Below are 23,454 nucleotides of genomic sequence, written 5' to 3'. Positions count from 1 at the left end.
GTCTTTAGAATTATGAACTCCTGCGTGAACTATTGTCCAAAATGATTATTCACCAGAGAATTCTCTTTATCAAAGGCCTGCAAAAATGTTGACACTATCGGTAAGCAGGAAAACTACTGCCACCTAGAGGGTTGTCTAAGCATAGCTCCAGGACCAAATTACCTGTACTTTTGTGCTGCGCAAAATATATATAATACAACAGCTTTGAACTAGTCAAGAAGAAGGGATGAAAGAGGTGTTTCTAGCACCTAGATCAGATCTCTCTCTTGCAGCCTATGGATGTTTATTCAGAAGCAACCCCTAATAAGCTAAACAGGGCTGAATTTGAATGAACAGCCCAATCCTATGCAAAGTTAGCTGCTCCTAAACCCATTGATTTAAATGGCATTAAACCCTGCACAGGACTGGGCTGTGTGTGTAGATAGAACTGCAGTCTTTGTGGGATGGAAGGAAGTTAAGAAAAGTTAGGATAAAGCCAGTCTTCGAGAAATCTCCCATTTGAGTAGATAAGCATAAGCTTGGAGACTGGACTCCAGTTCCAGCACATATAAACCCCTGCATAATAACACCAATTGCAATGACAATAAGTAAATATTCTGTCCCTGCTGCCCCCCACTTCCTAATCTGTAAAGTGGGAACAGCATTCAGGATGGTGTTTTTGATTTTTTCTTTTCTTTGCTGTGTGCTAAGGGCGTTTGGTCCTAGATGCCTCATCTCTTGCATGTCAACTAAATTGCACAACACTGAGTTGAAAACTGTTACCCAAATTAGGGGTGGCAAATCTATGTGGGTAATCCTCTCATATATTGTGCTTGTTAGCAACTTTATTTATATATATAGGCCTGTCTTCAACCTTTAGGAGCATATCTGTATATACTGAAAGATTACTACTATTGAAATATAGGGACATGGGTGGCACTGTGGTCTAAGCCACCAAGCCTCTTGGGCTTGCCGATCGGAAGGTTGGTGGTTCGAATCTCCGTGACGGGGTGAGCTCCCGTTGCTCTGTCCCAGCTCCTACCAACCTAGCAGTTTGAAAGCACACCAGTGCAAGTAGATCAATAGGTACTGCTGTGGCGGGAAAGTAAATGGTGTTTCAGTGCATTCTGGTTTCCATCACAGTATTCCGTTGCGCCAGAAGTGGTTTAGTCCTGCTGGCCACGTGACCCAGAAAGCTGCCTCCCTCAGCCTGAAAGCAAGATGAATGCCGCAACCCCATAGTCGCCTTTGACTGGACTTAACCGTCCAGGGGTCCTTTTTACCGTACCTTTTTACTATTGAAATGCATTGGTTCCTTCTGAATGCCAACAGGAACATGGTGACAGGGCTAACCTAAAACAAGCCCCATTGAGTTCAGCAGGGATAACACTCAGGTAAGTAGCCTGAATTTCTGAATGGCAGTTACAAAGCGTGATTGTTTCCTTACACAGTAGTCTTTAGAGAGCCTCCCCAAACAACAATTCTCTTTGGGCTTCATTGTCGGCCAGGTAAATCAACTGAAGCACGTTCTCTAAACAGGCCCTCTAAACCAATTTAAGTTGGGATCCACAATCTTAAATCCACAAATCCTTTTCAGTTCAAGCACAGTAAAGAGATTTCCACTAGAACCAACAGTCATGTGCTTTTTTAAAAGATGTGTTTTTAAAGGAGGAACTGCACCCCAATGTCTCTTGCCTGCACACAAACACATACTTGTGGATATACATGACTTTTCTACCCATATATGCATTTTTCAAAAATGCAGGTTTGTCTTGCTTGCAGACCATGGTTTTCGAGTGTACGTGCTAAAAATCCAGTGTGCTTATAACACAGACCTAAGAAAGCAAGCCAGCCACGGTGCAATCCCAGTCTGGCTCCTCTGCTAAATGATAGGAAATTGGAAACAATTATTTCCTTCCCCTTTGTGCTGGCCTCCTTTCTCTTCCAAAATAAAGAGAGAAATGGTTTTAGTTTCTAGGAAATCGTTAACACATACTTTGCTGGAAGGTGGGGGCCTTAGCCCAGTACAACAACTGAGAGCGCATGCTTCTCCAACGTTCCCTAAACCGGAGAACCTAAACTCCATACCTGGACAAAATTAACCCTCTCCTTAGAAGAATTTAGCACATGCTAAATTGTGACTGTGGAAGCCAGAAATCCCACAAAGAAAGTTGTTCTATATTATATTATATAGGATATATTATATTTATGATACATATCAGGCATGTCCAACAGGTTGATCACGATCAACTGGTCGATCCTGGATGTGTCCCAGGTCGATCGGGATCGCCTTAGTGTTCCTTTTGCCAACCCTCCCCCCCCAAAAAAAAAAAACTTGACAGATTTTGCCAACCCTCCTCTAAAAAAAGCTCAGCAACTCCTGACAATGACAATGGGTAGACCAGTATTATTATTTTTCACAATAATATTTATTATTTTCCATACATAGACATAACAAAAGAAAAAGTTGCCAATAATAAAGGAGAAAGAATGAAACCGAAAAAAAGAAAAAGGAAAAAGAATGTAAAACATAAAATACAACAAATCATCACTACACTAACACCTAATTAATTAAGATCCATTTTCGTAGACATATTATTTGACTTCCTCAAATCTCTTTCATCTGAATTTCTTAGTAATTATATATTAGCAGTTTCCAATATCATTATTTCATAAAACCATATCACAGTCATAATCATATTTCCTAACTTTTCTTATCGTACATTTTCTTATTTATATGTTTAATCCCAATGTAATCCTAGGCCTAATTAATTCTTCCAAGTGATTACATATCTTTAATATTACAGTATTTATTCAGATAGTCTTTAAATTTCTTCCACACAGCCAGTATTTTTACACTGCAGGTAGATCGCAGTCTCTTGGGAGATGGACGTGCCTGATATGGTACATGATATTATGATCATATGCGCCTTGCACACACAAGCGGCGTGAGCAAACCGTGATCCAAGCCTCGATTATTAAACGAAAACGAAAACCCATGATGCTTCTGAAAAAGAGTTGGGGACGATGCCAGCCGATGCCAGTCACTTTCACAGTCCAGGCTCGGCGGTGCTGCTTGCTTCCTATTCACTCAGTGGCTAAAGGCTGCGGGGTGGGAGCGCTGCATCTCTAACAACCTGTGAGCATCGCGCTATGACTCACCTGGAGTCTGGGAAAGCGCACGGAGATCTTCCCTCCCTCATTGGCGCGTTGCGTTTATTTATTTGTCGCTGATAGGCTGGAGCCGCTGCCCATCCCTCTCCCTCCCCCGCCCCCTGCTTGATGCTTTCCCTTTTAAAGGGCCAGAAGGCGAGCTCCTTGTCACTCCCCCTTGTCCCCGCCCCCAGCACCACTCCTGGATCCTCTTGCTACCGCTTCCTCGTAGCTTCAGACGCTCTCAAGCCCCTGCGACTTCTTGCTGCCGCCATGCGCTCCATCAGGGTCTTTCCAGCAGTGCTTCAGCCCCCTGTGATCCGATGGAAAAGAGGGACGGGACGCTGCCCTCCCTTGGGCATTGGCAGAGCCGGCTCCTCGGCCTCGGCTCAAGACAGAGAGGCAGCGATGGTGAACGGGCGTCACCAGCAACACCAGCAGCTGACGGACCAGTAAGGGATGCATGGGCTGTGTGTCGTATCACTGTGGTGGAGGGGTGTGTGCATAGGTGATGTCAAAGTGTGTGTGTGGGGGGGTATTTTGTTTTGCCCACCCAGGAACTGTGTAGATTTTGTTAAGCAGGAACTGGGTCAGGATTGAATTAGGGGACTCTGGTGTCCTCCAGATGTTGATGGACTGGGCATGGAGAGTCGTGGTGCAGCAATAAAACAGCTAGCATATTTGCAAAGCTAAGAAGGGTCTGGTATGGTTCCAAATTGGATGGGGAAACCATGTGTTGAGATTCCTGCATTGTAGCGGGTTGGACTAGATGACCGTCAGGGTCCCTTCCAATTCTTCAGTTCTATGATTCTATGACTTCCACGTCTCATCAGCCCCAACCGGCATGGCCAGTGGCTAGAGATGTTGGGAGTTGTAGTTCATCAACATCTGGAGGTAGTGCAGGTTCAAACCCCCCCCCCCCCGCATTAATGAATTGACTCCTCTACAATGCAACCTTTTGTTTGGCGCTAGCGAACTTTCCGCACTTAGATACCCAGCCCAGCTGATATCCTGGCAGAAATTATCCAGCCCCACTTTGCTTGTATGTTTCTTTGCAGAATGACCAGCTGACAAATGCTGCCATTCTTAGGAGAGCTGTTAAACTTAAGGTGCTGTGGGGAAAATAGAAAACCTGGGGTGTCATGATCGATGCGATTCTGGAATTGTGACGCACTTAGGGCTTCATGCGCTGCCAAGCCTTGCACACTGAAGGGACACGTCTCCCCGTCCAGAGGCAGAGAAAAGAAGCCAGGTTGTCAGACTTCCAGACATACGGATTTTGTCATTTCCGTTCTCTCTTATTTTTGATGCCAATTATTTCCGCCCAGCATGAAACACCTAAAGTGCTAAAAGTATTTGCTCCCTGCAGAAATGCTGGCTGCTGTTTGAAGCATACTCATAAAAGAGTAGAACTGCATTCAACATGGAAGAAAACACAGGAAATAGGAGGCAGGGGGATTGTGGTAGTGGCATAGCCCCCACTGCCAGTGTCTATGTGATTATGAAAACCTCTACAAGTGATTTGTTTTGGGGGGTTTAAATTATTTGTCCAGAATCTGAGCACTTTTCCCTGTATCACTCTAGTGGAGGAACTCCTACAGTCTTTTAAAGGAGCCCACTAGGGCTAAGATGGGATTGTAGTTCAAAATATCTGGAGAGCACCAGAAGAGCAAAAACTGGGTTAACCTGTCCCCAGCCACATTTTTAGTTCAGGTGGAGGAAATGTGCAGCTTCCAACAAAACGTAACATTGAAATTTTTCCAATACTGGGCTGCCTTCAGATGTTTTCAGAAAGTCGTATAGTTGTTTATTTCTTTGACATCTGCTGGGAGGGCATTCCACAGGGTGGGTACAACTATCAAGAAGGCCTTCTGTCTGGTTCCCTATAATTTCACTCCTCAACGGAGAGGGAACCGCCAGAAGGCCCTTGGAACTGGACCTCGAAGTCAGGGCTGGACAATGGGGGTGGAGAATCTCCTTCAGGTATACAGGGTCAAGACCATTTAGGGCTTTAAAGGTCAGCACCAGCACTTTGAATTGTGCTTGGAAAAGTACTGAGAGCTGATGTAGATCTTTTAGGACCGCTGTTATATGGTCCCGGCGGCTGCTCCCAGTCACCCTTCTAGCTTCATTCTGGATTGTCAGTGTGGGTGATGAGATTTAGAGTTCAGTGACAACTGGAGGTTCCTTACCACTGCTTTAAAAAATCTTGCTCTCAAATCACCAGTATTTATTTTTAGAAATCTATAACCAACTCTTGCCAGGAGGGATATGTTCCTTTGCTCTATTCCTTTGCCTCTCTGTGACTTCCATTCTCAGGCTGCTGCTACCACTGCTTGTTTTTTAACTGTACACTTACCTGAGAGGTTGCCCATACCTGAAATGTGCAACATGAATGCTTTACATCAGTGTTTCCCAAACTTGGGTCTCCAGCTGTTTGTGGACTACAATTCCCACCATCCCTGACCAGTGGTCCTGCTAGCTAGGGATGATGGGAGTTGCAGTCCCAAAACAGCTGGAGACCCAAGTTTAGGAAACACTGCTTTAAATAAATGAATGAATGTTATGTAGGGGTGAAACACGACCTGTTCTCTGTTGTGGCCTCTTGTCTCTCCGCAGGGATGTGTCACAAAATGGGATGCTGCCTCGCCTTAGTGACCTCCTTTTCTACACAGTAGCTGAAGGCCAGGAATGTATCTCCGTTCATAAATTCACCAGTGTAAGATGCTTCCAGCTGTCCTAAAGGGTGGGTGGGAAAGGTGGGACTTTGGGGGGGGGGGCATATTCCCAGGCCTGCCTGGAGATGCTGAGAGTGAATCTGGGACCTTGTGCACTGCAAGCAGATTCTCTACCACTTCCTACAACCACATGAGAATTCGGGCATCTAGAACCTCTGTCGAAATAGTGAGCAGAGCTTTACACATCTGCACCCATTAAAAAATCCATAGAAGCATGAGGCTGGTCTCATTTTCTTTACTGCAAGAGCAGATACCTCCCCCACCCCCACCCCTTTAATTTTCACCGGATTTTTATTAGTTTTCTGTAACAAAGTTTTAAAACATTTTGTCATTTTTATACCTAAACCAAACTTAATGAAGGAAGACTGGATCGCAGGTGGATATAATACAAAGCACATGATTTTAAAAGGCTAGTTACGGTGGACCAGGTCAATGGTTTCTTTGTACATTTTTCCAATAGCTCAACTGAGAAAATAAAATAAATGGGAATGGATAAGAAGAGGGGTTTTATCCCTCTGCAAGAGCAGATATTATAGATATTGGTGGTATGCACAGCAGGAGATGTGAGATGTTTATTCCGGTCCATATTGCATTTGAAATTTTGTTTGCGCATGAAATGGTTTTTAATTGTTTGTATATATACTGTTGTTTTTATATATGGTATTGTTTTCCATTGTTTCCATTGCTGAATTATTATTATTATTTTACTGTGCAATCACTTCAGGATACTTTATAGGAAGCAATTCGAAAATGGAATCAAATAAACAAATAAATAAAAATACTCTATCCCGTTCTCATCCCCTCTTCTTGCTATGTGTTCATCTGTGTTGTTGGCAGAGGGCGCCTTCATTTAAAAAAACAACAACTCTATTGCAGAACAATTTATTTATAACAACACAGACAAAGACAATACCTCAGTGACAACTAAACATCAACTAACAACACATCATCTAACATCACACACACTTTTAACTTCCGATTCACCTCATTGTGCTTTCTATGTATTTTTAACCTTTACGCATTTCCTGTTATATCTTTTACATATCCAGAAAATTTTCTACATTTATAGTTTCCCTTAATATTCAAGATTCAATCTAGACCTGTCAGGAGATTTTCATTTTCACAATATTATTTTAGATATTCTTTACATGTTATCTATTCCTTACACACTTTCTGGTTTGAGTTTCCTCTTATTCTCCCACTCGTTTTCTCAAGTTCCAAGTATTCTGTCATCTTCACCTGCCAGTCAAGAGGGCGCCTTCATGTGCTCTTCTCAATTCAGGCCTTGCAAGGCACTGGCCTTTGGACCTCGGATCCACGCCTTCGAGACTGCATGAATCGTCTGCAAAAGGCAGCGCAGGAACCCAGCGCTGGCGGGTTGCTGAACCGGGAACTTTTCCGAAGGTAGGACATCCTTAGGTGCAGACAGGGAAGCTAGGAATACCTTTGCTAGGCTGACCTAGTTAGTTCCGCTGCCATCCAGGCAAGAATACAGTTAAGGTGGGCAGTGTTGATTCAATTACAAGCAAACATCCCAATTCCCTAGTCCTCTAATGTCTTATGGCACATTACTCAGCCGCTCCCAATTCAACTCCCCACCTGTCTTTTCTGTCCTCAGGTGTGTGAGCAGCAACATTGTACTGCTGACCCAGGCCTTCCGGAAGAAGTTTGTCATCCCCGACTTCCAGGAGTTCACGTCTCATGTGGAGCAAATTTTTGAAAGCGCCAAAGGACTCCAGGAGGGCAAGGTAGAAAAATCAAGTAGTGCATGAGGACAGAGGCTAAATACAAGCAAATCACAGTGCAAACCTATATATACAGTGGACGCTCGGGTTTGCAAACGTGATCCGTGTGGGATGCACGTCCACAACCCGCAGTGTTCGCAACCCGCAGCGGCACGTCTGTGCACGTGCGGGTTGCGATTTGTTGCTTCTGCGCATGCGCAAAGCGTGATTTAGAGCTTCTGTGCATGCGTGTCCGCCGAAACCTGGAAGTAACCCGTTCCGGTGGTGTAGTGGTTAAGAGCAGTGGACTCGTAATCTGGTGAACCAGGTTCACTTCCCCGCTCCTCCACATGCAGCTGCTGGGTGACCTTGGGCTAGTCACACTTCTCTGAAGTCTCTCAGCCCCACTCACCTCACAGAGTGTTTGTTGTGGGGGAGGAAGGGAAAGGAGAATGTTAGCCGCTTTGAGACGCCTTGGGGGAGTGATAAAGTGGGATATAAAATCCAAACTCTTCTTCTTCTGGGTTTCGGCTGATCCATAACCCCCCAAAAAATGCAACCTGAAGTGTCTGAAACCCGAGGTATGACTGTACCACCTTAGAAGTGAGTCACTTTGAGTTCCCTGGTAAGCATACATAGCCTGCATGGGGAGCCACTGTCCCCAATTGTTGGCTATTCTGTCTGGGGCTGAAGGGATCCGCAGTCCGACAATATCTGGAGTGCCACAGATTCCCCCTCTCTGGAATATAAGATTGCAACCTCAATTTCTCTATCATCTTCCACCTGTCGTTCTGTTGGGCGTCAATCAGGGCTGACTTTTGAGGTCCCTTCGAACTCTGGAATGCTAGGATGCAATAAATTATCTATGCTGAACAGGGAGAGTTTACCCCTCCCCAACAATAATCACCTCCCTGAAGTTTATATTGACATCCATCAGAAAGCATCCCTTTCCACCAATAGATAGTTCGGGTTCTGAAGATAATGGGTTTTGCTGATTGGTAAGTTAATAGCTGGACGCAGGTGGCGCTGTGGGTTAAACCACAGAGCCTAGGACTTGCCGATCAGAAGGTCGGCGGGATGAGCTCCCGTTGCTCGGTCCCAGCTCCTGCCAACCTAGCAGTTCAAAAGCACATCAAAGTGCAAGTAGATAAATAGATACCGCTCTGGCGGGAAGGTAAACGGCATTTCTGTGCGCTGCTCTGGTTCGCCAGAAGTGGCTTAGTCATGCTGGCCACATGACCCGGAAGCTGTACGCCGGCTCCCTTGGCCAATAAAGCAAGATGAGCGCTGCAACCCCAGAGTCGGTCATAACTGGACCTAATGGTCAGAGGTCCCTTTACCTTTACCTAGCCTTCCTCTTCAGTCTACTGAATTCCATCAGTGGAGTGACAGCACTGGAAGCTGCCTGTGCTGTCCTCCATTAGGTGGGCAGATAGCTGAGATGAGGATAACTATCCTTCACACACACACCCATCCCCATTGCTTAATTTGGGGCTGTTTTCTCATTCCCTTTTCTAGGTGGCCAACTACATCCCACAGCTAGCAAAGTGCAATCCAGAGCTCTGGGGCGTGTCTCTTTGCACCGTGGATGGTCAACGGTGAGTGAAAGGGACCTGAACCTTAAATATGGGATTGAACACAAAGAGATAGAGAACAGCTCTCCTGCTGAACATTGCTGGGTGCTGTCAGGTTTCAGGGACTTGTCTTCTCTCTCCCCCCCCCTTTTGACAGTAGATAAGCAGAACAAAGAGAAAGGAGTCTCTTACCAGTTAGAGATTTTAGTGATCACATTGAGAGAACAAATAATCCATTTCTAGGAATGGTGCTCCCAATTAAGGTTTCTACCCACTTCCCCCCTAGTCACCCACTTCACTACCGGCATTTCTGCATCTTGCAATCTGATCTCGTAACCATTGTACTTTCTGAGCAGCCACCTTATCTGCTCTCTTTGGCATTGGGCTGAGCGGATGGGTGCTTTCCAGCAAAAGCAAGTCTGTTAACTCTCTCTCTCTCTCCACCCCCCCCCCCCGGTTCTTCTTCTCCTAGCTGTTCACCACCCAGTTCTTCCCAACTTTGGTCTCCTGAACTATGTCTCTCTGCAAACCACTGTTCCAAATCTACTGTCCCACTGTTCCTGGGAAGATTCAAGATCCTGAGCAGGGGGTGGGGGAGGCTCCCACCATTCCTCATCAGCAGAGGTGCATACAGTGGTACCTCGGGTTAAGTACTTAATTTGTTCCGGAGGTCCGTTCTTAACCTGAAACTGTTCTTAACCTGAAGCACCACTTTAGCTAATGAGGCCTCCTGCTGCTGCTGCGCCGCCGGAGCATGATTTCTGTTCTCATCCTGAAGCAAAGTTCTTAACCCGAGGTACTATTTCTGGGTTAGAGGAGTCTGTAACCTGAAGCATCTGTAACCCGAGGTACCACTGTATTAAGGAGGCAGAGAAAGATGGTGTCTTCTGTCGCCAGATGTGCCTGTGGACCCCCGTAGGGTAAGGCAGGGATGGGGAACCTTGGGATCTGGCACCATTTGTGGCCCTTCAGTTTTCTGCGTCTGGTCCTCACTGTAATTCCCATGGGAGATCTATTTCTGGATGCAGACTAGGATGCTGGAATGTTCTGGGCTAAGCATAGACTCGTCTGCCCCAGGACTGGCAGGGAATTCTGGAAGGAAGAGCTACCAGTCTGTATGTAACTGTGAGCAAACAAAATGCTCTAAAATAAATCTCTTCACCTAACATAGTTGAAGATCGTGTTCTGGTTTTTAAGAGCCCTAGCCTCTGAACTCGGCACCTGAACCCCTCCCAAAATCACATTTCTACCAACCCTGCTCCGCACCCTCCTTAAGTGTTTTTGCTTGGCTAAAATTTGTCCTTGAACTCTGATAACAAGTCCTGCTTACCTGGATAGAGAACAGGGTAGAAGTTGGCCTACTGCACAAAGGTAACATTTGCATTCATTACTCCTCCAACTTTTTCCTCTGGCCCCATACATCACTGGTGTGCAGGCCCCAGAGGTTTGCTGAGAAGGGAATGTGGCCCTTGGTTTGAGAAAGGACCCCCACCGCTGGAGTAAGGGGTTACAGTAATCCCATCCGGATCCCTGGAAAGCCACTTCTGGTCAGTACAGATAACGCTGAACTTGTTGTTGTTTAGTTGTTTAGTCGTGTCCGACTCTTCGTGACCCCATGGACCAGAGCCCGCCAGACACTCCTGTCTTCCACTGCCTCCTGCAGTTTCGTCAGACTCATGTTTGTAGCTTTGAGAACACTGTCCAACCATCCCATCCTCTGTCGTCCCCTTCTCCTTGTGCCCTCCATCTTTTCCAACATCAGGGTCTTTTCCAGGGAGTCTTCTCTTCTCATGAGGTGGCCAAAGCATTGGAGCCTCAGCTTCACGATCTGTCCTTCCAGTGAGCACTCAGGGCTGATTTCCTTAAGAATGGATGTGTTTGATCTTCTTGCAGTCCATGGGACTCTCAAGAGTCTCCTCCAGCACCAGAATTCAAAAGCATCAATTCTTTGATCAATTCTTCTAGAAAGCTGAACTAGGTGAACCCAATAGTTGGTAGAAGGAAGATTCCTATGTAACTCTGGCTTCTAGCACCCTTAATTATTAAAAATAATAATTTGGTCCCCTTGCCATTTTATCATTGGCTAGCTGAAGGTGGCAGGGGTAAGGTGGCATCTTCTGTCCTCAGTCGCCCTCTCTGTCCCTCCCAGGTATTCCATGGGCCACACCAAGACCCAATTCTGCCTGCAATCATGTGTCAAGCCCCTTAAATACGCCGTCGCCGTCAGTGAACTGGGCACTGACCGAGTGCACCAATATGTCGGTAAAGAGCCCAGCGGGCTGCGTTACGACAAGCTTTCTCTCAACGAGGAAGGTAAGGTGGGCAGAATTCCAAATGACGAAGAATGGAGGAGTGATGGAGAGCAGCCAGTGTGTCTCTGTGTGAAATACCAAGGTTTGGATCCTCACTGATGCAGCCACAAAGCTTACAAAGTCCTCTTGGGCAAGTCACTAGCCATGCTCACGCGTAACACTAAACCATGGTTTGGCTATATACAAATGAGCTGAAGTGAACCCAAGCAAAGCTTTGGAGTTGCGTGTTTTCTTCCCTCTTCCCATATTCTTCAACATTTCTCTGATGAAAACAGGGACTGTTTTCCCTGCGGAGACTTTGAGTCTCTGCAATGGGTTTTCATGGAGCGAGACCACCAGGAATGAGACAGGTCTGTGCAGATTTTGTTTTTGCTGATAAAGAGTTAACTGTTGTTGTTGTTTTCTAATAAAGAGTTAACACCACTTGCTTCCTGTGATCTGCTGCTAGCTCGCTCCCAGCACTATAGCATGGGAACATGAACATGCAAGATTGTTACCATCAGTCATTCCAGAACACTCTGTGTGTGTGTGTCCCTGTGTCAGACAAACCCCCCATAATTTGGGGACAAGCTGAGGCATAATAAGGGGCAATGTTCCATGGTCATGTTCTACCATGATCATTGATGCCGGCTGTATATATTTATATACAGTCAAACCTTGGTTTCCAAATGCCTCCATTTTGGAACATTTCGGCTCCCGAACATCGAAAACCCAGAAGTACAGTGGTGCCTCGCAAGACGAAATTAATTCGTTCCGCGAGTTTTTTCGTCTTGCGATTTTTTCATCTTGCGAAGCATGGACTTTGGAAAAGCTTCAAAAATCACCAAAGTCTTCAAAAACCTCAAAAAGGGCTACCACACCGCGTGCTATGAGTTGCTCCTCGAAGTGAATGCACGGTTTTAAGAAAAAGGAAACAAACTTGCAAGAAAAAGGAAACAAACTTGCAAGACATTTTCGTCTTGTGAAGGAAGCCCATAGGGAAATCCGTCTTGCAAAGCAACTTAAAAAACGAAAAACTCTTTCGTTTTGCGAGTTTTTCGTCTTACGAGGCATTCGTCTTGCGAGGTACCACTGTAAGTGTTCCAGTTTTCGAATGTTTTCCGGAAGCTGAACATCTGACACAGCTTCTGCTTGAGTGCAGGAAGCTCCTGCAGGCAATCAGAAGCTGCAGCTCAGTTGTCGAATATTTTGGAAGCCGAACAGGCTTTCGGAGTGGATTATATTTGACAACTGTGGTTTGATTGTATTTAATTTTCTTGCACTGACATCCAGCCTGTACATGTAACTCCCTGGTGGTTCCCCATGCAGGCACTGACCAGTCTCAGATCTACTGAATAATAATAATAAATTATTATTTATACCCCGCCCAGCTGGCTGGGTTTCCCCAGCTACTCTGTGTAGTGATCAGATGGGAATACCATGAGACCATCTGATCACTACACTCTGGGTGGCTTAGCTTCAGTAAGATGTTGTACCATCTTCATGCTACACCCTTGGTACATAACTGGATAGGCAAACAATATTATGTTCTTGGGCCGGCTGTAGGTTTTGTCTTGATAGACTTAAGCAAGGTGAAGTTTGAATAACCCTGCATTTTTCTTTTTGCGTCCAGGCATCCCCCACAACCCTATGGTGAATGCAGGGGCCATTGTCATCAGCTCTCTCATCAGGGTAAGGCATCTGCAGCCACAGTTCCAGAGGTGGCCTTGGGTTGCCCTGCACTCGATAGTACAAAAAGAAGAGGGCACATCACATTAAGGGGGTAGAGTGAGCACACCTGTGGAACAACCAAACCCTGTCCTGAAGTATACGAACTGGAAAGGAAAGTGGTCCATGCCTTGAGAACCACTTTTGTCCTTGGAAGTTCTCAAGTCATGGACAAAACTTAACAGGAATAACTGCATGAGGATCGCCTTTGTTGCCACCCAACAGCAAGCAGAAACACAGAACCATAGAATAATGAAGTTCACAGCTCAGGATTCTAGTGAACTAGCAGCTTTGTGCCTGGTGTCGCTTGGATCTTCTAAGAAGCCAAAAATTCGGTGCAGTTTTGAAATCGGTGGTTTAAATCAGTGCAGTTATTGAAAGGTTCAGTCGGACATCTTGTTTCAAAATGGCACCCATAAGACCAAAACCTGCTGCTTGGTCTCAGGAACGATTGTGCAAAATTACAATATTTTAAGAGGTGTTCAAATGCAGAGTGAACTGACAAGCATTTTTTCAAACTATAGATTATGCTGGTGTACCTCAGTCAAATTAGCGGTTGTTGTTAACAATGCGCTGTAACTTAGAATGGCGCTGAGAACCAAGTGTGGCCTTTCTTCCTCAGTAAAGTAAAGTGTCAACCTCACCTGGGGTCTGGACTACAGCAGTTGTGGAAGGACTCCCAGGTTAGGTGACTGACCCATGGCATCAAGATCTGAATCCAGATTATTGCCCCTAATTTGAACACATGATCTGGGGTCTCTGTGGTTGACCTGTATCTCTAAGATACACAAAATCATAGCCAATGTTAGCAGAGGCATAGCGTGAGGGGTGCTGTGTTAGTCCTACTCAGAATCGATCCTTTGAAATTAATGGACATGACTAACTTAGGTCTATTAATTTCACTGAGTCTACTCTGAGCAGGACTTCGCTGGATGCAACTCAAACGTTTTTCATAACTCAACTGACTCCTTTTCTTGTTTTCTTTTAGATGGGCTGTAAGAAAGCTGAGAAGTTTGACTACGTGAGTGTGGCCTTTGCCGCATATTTCAAATCTCCATTTTACAGTTTCTCAAGGCCCAGGTTTCTCAGGATGGCAGAAACCTATTCACTGAACAGTCAAAGTCATTTCTTTTGCAAAACAATCCTGAGTTCTGATTTGGTCTGGGATTCCAGAATCCCTTGGAAGCTAGTGCTGGAGTGGGAAGCTAGTGCTGGAGTGGGCCCACAGAGATGTACTTTCAAATGTTGTTTGTCCTCAGCTAAATTGCAGAACGACAGCAATATTTCTGAAAGGTCCAGTTGGAGGTCGTTTCTAAACAATCTCAGCCCAGTATACCTGGAGGAGCGTCTCCACCCCCATCAGTCCAGCTCTGAGGGCCTTCTGCCGGTTCCCTCACTGCGAGAAGTGAGGTTACAGGAAACCAGCCAGAGGGCCTTCTCGGTAGTGGCACCCACCCTGTGGAACGCCCTCCCATCAGATGTCAAGGAAATAAACAACTATCTGACTTTTAGAAGACATCTGAAGGCAACCCTGTTTAGGGACGTTTTTAATTTTTGATGTATTTATTGTGTTTTTTATACAGTGGTACCTCTGGATTCGAACAGGATCCATTCTGGAGCCCCGTTCGCATCCTGAAGCGAATATAACACCCGACTGCGTGGGTTGCATTTTGCCGTTTCTGTGCATGCGCATGACATCGTTTTGAGTGTCTGTGCATGCGCGAGCGGCGAAACCCAGAAGTAACACGTCCTGTTACTTCTGGATAGCCGCAGAGCGCAACCCAAAAATGCTTAACCTGAAGCGTATTCATCACGATGTATGACTGTATTCTATTGGGAGCTGCCCATAGTGGCTAGGGAAACCCAGCCGGATGGGCGGGGTATACATAATTTATTATTATTATTATTATTATCAATGGCAACCCTCCGTCCATCTTTTGCCATAGGAAAGTTCCCTATCTACAAGCTAATACATGTAGACTATCATCACCGTCGCCTCTTATTACTGCTGCTGCTACTCAATTAATTGAATACTTCTATTCAATTAATAAATAAATTGAATAAATAATACTACTACTAATGGGTGCCTATTAGTATATTATGTAATACAGTGGTACCTCAAGTTAAGTACTTAATTCATTCCGGAGGTCCATACTTAACCTGAAACTGTTCTTAACCTGAAGCACCACTTTAGCTAATGGAGCCTCCTGCTGCTGCCGTGCCGCCAGAGCACGATTTCTGTTCTCATCCTGAAGCAAAGCTCTTAACCTGAAGCACTATTTCTGGGTTAACAGAGTCTGTAACCTGAAGCGTATGTAACCTGAAGCGTATGTAACCCGAGGTACCACTGTACTTGTATATTGTGTAACATAAAATGCACACTGAAGGAAAAGAACTGTTCACTGACTGACAATTTCAATAAGCAGGAAAAGGAAAGGAAGCTAAAGAGAGATGGGGGCGGTGGTCTGGATCACAAACATATCTGAAAGACCTTCTTGCTTTGATTGTAGGTGTTGGATTATTTGAAGAAGATGGCCGGGAACGAGTATGTGGGATTCAGCAATACCACGTAAGGCCAGCAGGAGGGGCAACGGCATCCTGCTTTGCTTTTGGAAGAGATGCTAATAACGCTTATTTTGCTAGTAGCGAGTTTGTTTTTAATTTAGAAAGTGTGGATGCGATTAAAATCGGTACGTAGGGCAGGGAACTCTCATTTTTAATGTAAGTGATAATTCCTGAAGGGTGGGCAACCCAGAATCTGGAGAGAGAAATCAAGGAGTGTGTCTGTGTGTCTTAATAGGTTTCAGTCAGAGAAAGAAACGGGAGACCGGAACTATGCCATTGGGTATTATCTTAAAGACAAAAAGGTAAGAAGGAGAGGAAGAGGAGGAGGGAGTTCTGTTTATTTTTTGATTGGTTGCTTGTATTTCGTTAAAATTCCATACAAGACTTAGAACCAGAAAACGGGGTAAAAGGTAAAGGGTCCCCTGACTATTAGGTCCAGTTGTGGCCGACTCTGGGGTTGCGGCGCTCATCTCGCTTTACTGGCCGAGGGAGCCGGCGTACAGCTTCCGGGTCATGTGGCCAGCATGACTAAGCCGCTTCTGGCGAACCAGAGCAGTGCATGGAAATGCCGTTTACCTTCCCGCCGGAGCGGTACCTATTTATCTACTTGCACTTTGACTTGATTTCGAACTGCTAGGTTGGCAGGAGCAGGGACTGAGCAACAAGCAACGGGAGCTTACCCCGTCACGGGGATTCAAACCGCCAACCTTCTGATCGGCAAGTCCTAGGCTCTGTGGTTTAACCCACAGCGCCACCCGTGTCCCCTAGAAAATGGGGTAAAGGCAGGGAAACATTGTTCCAGCAGATGAGGGCCCCATCCCATCTTGGGTTGCTGGATGATGTTGAGAGAGGGTGCCTTGGTCCATCTTTGCCAGTGTCTGATGTTGTCGTATTCATTTTCTTCCCTGTGCCACAGTGCTTTCCACAGGGAGCGGACATGACGGCAGCTCTCGACTTATACTTCCAGGTGAGTTGGCTTTCTGGACCCCCTCCTCAGCTGGGAATTTGGGTTCCTCCTGAGTTATTTTCCAAATTCAGAGGATCGAGGCTGAAAGTGTAATCCGTGAGAGGGATGAGTAAGCAAGATCTTTCCGCTGGGTGTGGCAGTACTGCAGCTGAACCCAGAACTGCAGTTTTTTTGTGGATGCCTGGATTTATCAAATACACTATGTAACCTGCATCTCAATGGAAAATAACCATCTGTTTAAAAACATACTAAGAATAGATTATTTAGCAATTCTTAATAGCTAACAGAGATAGCAGGGTCACCGTTTTGAGAGGGCGGGGGCTGTTCCCAATGCAGTGCTTTATAACACAGGTTAAAATGCACAGCTTTTTGCCACTTAATCTTGAATATATCCAGGATTAAGCCTTCACTAGAGTGGAAATAGTGAGACACTTGAAGACTTCCACAGGTTCTACAGGCCAAAGTTCTTTCCAGTATATCTGGCACATAGCTTTGGCAGAGAAACTGATCTAACAAAGAAAGATTTATTCATTGTAGCACAGTATCCATTTATTGCACACATTAATAAGTCCACATCTGGGTTATACATGCTCATTCTTTCTGGAACAAAACTCTTACCACTGACAGTCACAATCTGCTATTCATTTATCTCATAGTCTGCTCATTTTCTTATGTGCGAAATTATCTTGTATTCCTGTACTGTATCTAGTAACCCCTGGCCTATGTTAGTTGTTATTGGCTTGTTATAACTAACCATTGCCTAGTGCATTTTAATGAAAGTTCAAGAAACACACACACACACACACACACACACACACACACAGTGGTACCTCAGGTTATATATGCTTTAGGTTACGTACACTTCAGGTTACAGACTCTGCTAACCCAGAAATAGTGCTTCAGGTTAAGAACTTTGCTTCAGGATGAGAACAGAAATCGTGCTCCGGCAACGCGGTGGCAGCAGGAGGCCCCACTAGCTAAAGTGGTGCTTCAGGTTAAGAACAGTTTCAGGTTAAGTACGGACCTCCGGAATGAATTAAGTACTTAACCTGAGGTACCACTGTGTATATGTGTGTGTGTGTGTGTGTGTGTGTGTGTGTGTGTGTATATATATATATATATATGCAGGTTTTGGTGTCCTCGGGTGTCTCAAACGTCGCCTAGACACCCCAACTTTTACACGGGAAGACACCCGAGGACACCAAAACCTGCATTCCTGTACCCGTGAAAATCTACGAAAGCATATATATATATATATATATATATATATATATATATATATATATATATTTTCCAGGAGTAGGCCTTGAACCTCAATGTGAATTTTGCCTCTCCAGCTGAAATCTGAAATGGCACTCCAGTCTTTACAGATAAAACATGTTTTTCAAAAATCACAATAACCTGCCTGCCCCCCAATAACTTCAGTTATGAAAAGCCAACAAGACAGATTTTCACAAACACCTGAACAACTGGTTCTAGAAAAGCACTGACAAATTCAGGTGCAGATTCTGCAAAACACACACACACAGATTTCTGTACCACGGTCAGTCTGCTCCTCAAACGGGTTGAGGAACCTGGTTTGAAATTTCCATAGAATTATATTGATTTGAATCCTTAGTGTCCAACTCTGTTCCAAAGAGGGCATTCTTAGAAATTCAATTCTAGGTTTTCTTCTAGGCTGGTGATTCATGACGGAACCAAAAGTTCAGTCCAGTTTTGCTTCTTTTCCTAGAAGCAATCTGTACACTGCTCAAAATCAGGCAGATTCTAGTTGATTTGGGGATCAGTGCTAAGGTTATTTTAGAACTTATGCAAACATAAGGGTGGGGTGAGGGAATAGATAGTAAATTCCATATTGGACTAGACTGCTTCAAAGTGCAGCTGAGGAGAGAGACTTTCCATGTTTGAATTGCAATCCATGTAAAAAACCTGTTGTACCTAGAATGTCAGTGAAAAGGGATTTCTCCCACATATGCTATTTTCCCACATGAAGGGAGATTTTGACATGGGGAGTATTCAAATGCATAATCTCCCACCTGTAGTCTTTTAACTGGAAAGACGGCATATTTTTCTCTGTGTGTTAAACAGAGAGTTGTGCCCTTCAATCTCATGTCTCAGCAGAGTCCAGGGTCCATTTCTGGGACTTATTTATAGCTGCAGACCAGTGGTGTCAAAACTTTTTTCAAAGAGGGCCAGATTTGATGAAGTGAAGGGCCGTAAGGGCCAACCAAATGGCTGGCCAGAGTTGTTAACCCTTTTTTTTAGGATTTTACCCCAGGAAATAAACTGCCACAGGGGCTGGATTAAACCAACCAACGGGCCGGATTAGGCCCCCGAAACGGACTTTGCCTGCTCTAAACCATGGGTAGGCAAACTAAGGCCCGGGGAGTGGATCTGGCCCAGTCGCCTTCTAAATCCGGCCTGCAGATGGTCCAGGAATCAGCGTGTTTTTACATGAGTAGAATGTGTCCTTTTTTTTAAAATGCATCTCTGGGTTATTTGTGGGGCATAGGAATTACAGTGGTACCTCTGGATATGAACGGGATCCGTTCCAGAGTCCTGTTCGCATCCAGAAGCAAACGCAACCTGCATCAGCGGGTCACGATTTGCCGCTTCCGCACATGCATGTGACGTCATTTTGATTGTCTGCGCATGTGCAAGCCGCAAAACCCGGAGTTAACGCGTTCCGTTACTTCCGGGTCCCCGCAGAGCGCAACCCGAAAGCGCTCAACCTGAAACACATTTAACCCGAGGTATGACTGTAGTTCTTTTTTGCTTTTTCTTTCAAAATATAGTCCAGCCCCCCACAAGGTCTGAGGGACAGTGGACCGGCCCCCTGCTGAAAAAGTTTGCTGACCCCTGCTGTAGACACTGGAACCTATTATGATCCTCATACCTTTGAATATTGCTTCTTTGTTAATTATACAATAATGACTTTTCCTCCCGTCCCCCCCCAAACCCTTTCCCTCCACCCTGCAAAGCTGTGCTCTGTGGAAGTAACTTGCGAGTCCGGCAGTGTCATGGCGGCCACATTGGCCAATGGTGGCATCTGCCCCATCACAGGCGAGTGTGTGTTGAGCGATGAAGCTGTCCGCAACACCCTCAGCCTCATGCACTCGTGTGGCATGTATGACTTCTCTGGGGAGTTCGCCTTCCATGTAAGTGTCCGCAGTATCTTTTGGTGGGCTGCAAATGGGAGACAACTATGTGTGCTTCAGTAGTTAGTGTGTGTGTGTGTGTGTGTGTGTGATGGTGATAATGATGATTTATTGAATTTATATACCACTCAATACCCGGGGGTCTCAGGTAGGGGCGTATGAAGGGGGGGGCAGAGGGGGCAGGATTCTGAATTCCAGTTGCTGGAAACTGCAAGAGGGTTGTGTTCAGGTCTTCCTTGTGTGCACTTCTAATAGGCATCTGATTGGCCACTGTGGGAAAAGGATCATAGCTGTCAACTGTCCCTTATTTGGCGGGAAAGTCCCTTATCCCAGCACCGTGTCTCGCTGCTGTCCCTTATTGATGATGTCCCTTAAATTTCCCGGGTTTCAAAAGAAGCAGCTCCTCTCCCTCCCTCCCTCCCTCCCTGCTGGCCGGGGAGGAGGGAGGCTCCAACTGTGCGTTGCTCACCCAATAAGGAGTCTAAGAACGACTGGGGGGGTGGAGCTTGCATGCCTTGTGCCGATCAAATTGGCCGCGTTGCCTGGGGACTCGCCTTTGCTCAGCGCTTCCCAGCGGAGAGGTGACAGTGGTTTCCCTTGCTGCATCCCCTTTGCCGGGTTGCTGCGCTGTGGGAACCACTGCTTGAGGCTTTGTTTGGCTGCTGGCTGGGCTTTCTGCCTTTGGCTCAGAGGGGCTCAGAAGTTGAACATACCTGTGTTCGGAAAATCCCTTATTTTGGCTGCCGATCCCTTATTTCGAGGCTGCTGGTCCCTTATTTTCAAATCCGTAAGTTGACAGCTATGAAAACGATGTTGGCCTAGAAGGCCCACTGGCCTGATCCATAAGAATATGCTCTTACAAAACATGAGGAAGAATTCTGTGCCACTCAAAAGGAAGCTCGTTCCTCGCCCTTCATCTAATTTCCCTCCCGCTTTTGCTTCCTCATTTTCAGGTTGGTCTACCTGCCAAATCTGCCGTCTCTGGCGCCATCTTGCTGGTGGTGCCCAACGTCATGGGTGTGATGTGTCTGTCGCCCCCTCTGGATAAAGTTGGCAACAGCACGAGGGGGATTGGGTTTTGCCAGGTGAGTTGCCCCACATACATAACCGGTAGAATGAGCTCTGATAAAGCAGTCAGTGAGAACCACCTGGTTGAATTGGGAGGGATGGCTCCGTGCAAGTCCCTCTTCCAACTTCCATTCCAGTGGTGTGTGATGAATTTTTTTGCAGGGGAACAGTTAGAGCCAGAGGCACCAGCTTGCAAGGGTGATTGGGGCAGGGATGTTGTGTGTGAAAACCGCACCTCCCTCCCTAAGCCAGGCAGAAGCTTCCCAGACTTTGGGAAGGAGGCGCCAGGTTAACATTTAGGGGACTAGCCTAGGCAAACTAAGGCCCAGGGGCTGGATCCGGTCCAATCGCCTTCTAAATCTGGCCCGCAGATGGTCCAGGAATCAACGTGTTTCTACATGAGTAGAATGTGTGCTTTTATTTAAAATGCACCTCAGGGTTATTTGTGGGGCATAGTAATTCGTTCATTATTTTTTTCCAAAATATAGTCTGCCCCCCCCCCCAAGGTCTGAAGGACAGTCGACCGGCCCCCTGGACCAGCCCCCTGCTGAAAAAAATTTGCTGACCCCTGCCTAGTCCAATGACCACATGCCACTTCTCCATTCTGAAGGACAGCATTTGCTGACTTGGTGCCTTCCAGATGTTTTGGGCTACGATTCCCTTCAACCTAAGCTGGCTTGGGCTGATGGGAGTTGCAGTTACATGTCAGGGCACCAGATGGATGAAAAGCTGTTTTAGGAGTAAAATGAAGGAAGGAGGGAGAAAGGTTGTTTTCTGCTGCTCCAGAGAAGCAGACACGGAGCAATGGTTCCAAACTACAAGAAAGAAGATTCCACCTAAACATTAGGATAACTTCCTGACAGTAAGAGCTGTTCGACAGTGGAATTTGCTGCCAAGGAGTGTGGTGGAGTCTCCTTCTTTGGAGGTCTTTAAGCAGAGGCTTGACAACCATATGTCAGGAGTGCTCTGATGGTGTTTCCTGCTTGGCAGGGGGTTGGACTCGATGGCCCTTGTGGTCTCTTCCAACTCTATGATTCTATGAAAATAACAGCAAAACTCCATCCGCACTGAATGAAGTCAGTATGCTTCTGAATATCGTTTGAAGGGCGTTGCTGGAGGGGAGAGGGCCGTTGAGCTTTGGTCCTGGTTGCATGCTTCCCGTAGTAATCTTGCTGGCTACTGTGAGAGCAGGAGTAGATGACCCATTGACCGGATCCAGCATCACTCTTCTTCTGTTCTTAAAGGAAGCAAATGGAGGTACAGGTTACAGCAACAGCCAAAGCGATATTTTTCCATCTTCGCCGTATCAAGCAGTTGGTCCCTTACCTTTCCCGCCCCGACCTGGCCACAGTTATCCATGCGACGGGCACCTCCAGGCTTGACTACTGTAACTCCCTCTAAGCGGGGCTGCCCTTGAAGCTGTCCCAGAAAATCCAGCAGGTGCAGAATGCTGCAGCGAGGCTCCTCACGGGGTCCCTGCCATGGAAACATATTCACCCAGTGCTTTTCCAGCTGCACTGGCTCCCGGTGGAGTACAGGGTCAGATTTAAGGTGCTGCTTTTGACCTTTAAAGCCCTTCACGGCCTAGGACCCTCGTACTTACGGGACCACCTCTCCCAGTACGCCCCAATGAGGACCTTAAGGTCCATAAATAACAACACCCTAGAGGTCCCGGGCCCTAAAGAAGTCAGATTAGCTTCAACCAGAACACTCTGTCTCATGGGACCAGGGCCCTGCAGGATCTGATTGCTTTCTGCAGGGCCTGTAAGACAGAGTTGTTCTGCCTGGCCTTTGGTTTGGAATCAACTTGATCCCCTTCCCCTCTTTCCTTTTTCTTTTCTCTCTTCTGTGATGGAACTCTTATTTGGGGACTTCCCTGGCTTTTTTCTGGCCCACGTAGGACCAGTCTGGATAGTTGGTCTTGGTGAAGATTTGACGTTTTCATCCCCAAAAAGTTTTTGATTTGAGTTTCTACTGAAATGAGGCTGCATTTTAATGCTGTGCTTAATCTTGTTTTTAAGTTGTATTTTAATCAATTGTTTTTACCTGGTGTTAGCTGCCCTGAGCCCAGTCTTGGCTGGGGAGGGTGGGGTATAAATAAAATTATTATTATTATTATTATTATTATTATTATTATTATTATTATTATTGTTATTATTATTATTAATGCATTTGTATAATCTATAAAGATCTAGAAGTTGCCTGATTTTTTTTCTGGTGCAGACTTTGGATTTTATTTCAAACCTTCCAAGTTTGGGTTTCCCAAACTTGGATCTCCTACTGTTTTTGGACTACAGTTCCCACTATCCATGACCACTGGTCCTGCTAGCTAGGGATGATGGGAATTGTAGTCCAAAAACAGCGGGAGACCCAAGTTTGGTAAACACTGGTTTAACCCTTTGAAGGTTTCGTGGTGAAATATTCTGCTTGTGACTTCACACTTCGGTTCCCACTTCTGACCACTTTCCCTTGTGCTTTGCATGCTCCCTGCTCCCTTTTGTCTCTTCTT

At 45.8% G+C, this 23,454-nt stretch overlaps 1 protein-coding gene across 8 annotated transcripts in view; it reads left to right on the top strand.

The window, feature by feature from the left end:
- The window catches only part of GLS2 (glutaminase 2), a 34,512-nt gene that overhangs the window by 2,580 nt on the left and 8,478 nt on the right, over positions 1-23,454 (top strand). For 2 of the 8 annotated variants that reach the window (XM_081849678.1, XM_081849680.1), the window contains exons 2-13: positions 5,752-5,851; positions 7,153-7,274; positions 7,489-7,618; positions 9,113-9,192; positions 11,318-11,481; positions 13,093-13,151; positions 14,176-14,208; positions 15,698-15,756; positions 15,988-16,054; positions 16,669-16,719; positions 19,701-19,877; positions 20,831-20,962. In XM_081849678.1, coding sequence (XP_081705804.1) covers positions 5,752-5,851; positions 7,153-7,274; positions 7,489-7,618; positions 9,113-9,192; positions 11,318-11,481; positions 13,093-13,151; positions 14,176-14,208; positions 15,698-15,756; positions 15,988-16,054; positions 16,669-16,719; positions 19,701-19,877; positions 20,831-20,962 — 1,174 coding nt within the window. Of the gene's footprint in view, positions 1-81; positions 101-3,262; positions 3,652-5,751; positions 5,852-7,152; positions 7,275-7,488; positions 7,619-9,112; positions 9,193-11,317; positions 11,482-13,092; positions 13,152-14,175; positions 14,209-15,697; positions 15,757-15,987; positions 16,055-16,668; positions 16,720-19,700; positions 19,878-20,830; positions 20,963-23,454 lie in introns of those variants that run through there. The other 6 variants (XM_081849681.1, XM_081849677.1, XM_081849674.1 and 3 more) reach the window with 6 other exon arrangements.

The sequence above is a fragment of the Podarcis erhardii genome (genome assembly GCF_964252035.2).
Source record: "Podarcis erhardii genome assembly, chromosome: 2".
NCBI classification, from domain to species: Eukaryota; Metazoa; Chordata; class Lepidosauria; order Squamata; family Lacertidae; genus Podarcis; species Podarcis erhardii.
This window is presented reverse-complemented; position numbering and strand designations above follow the sequence as displayed.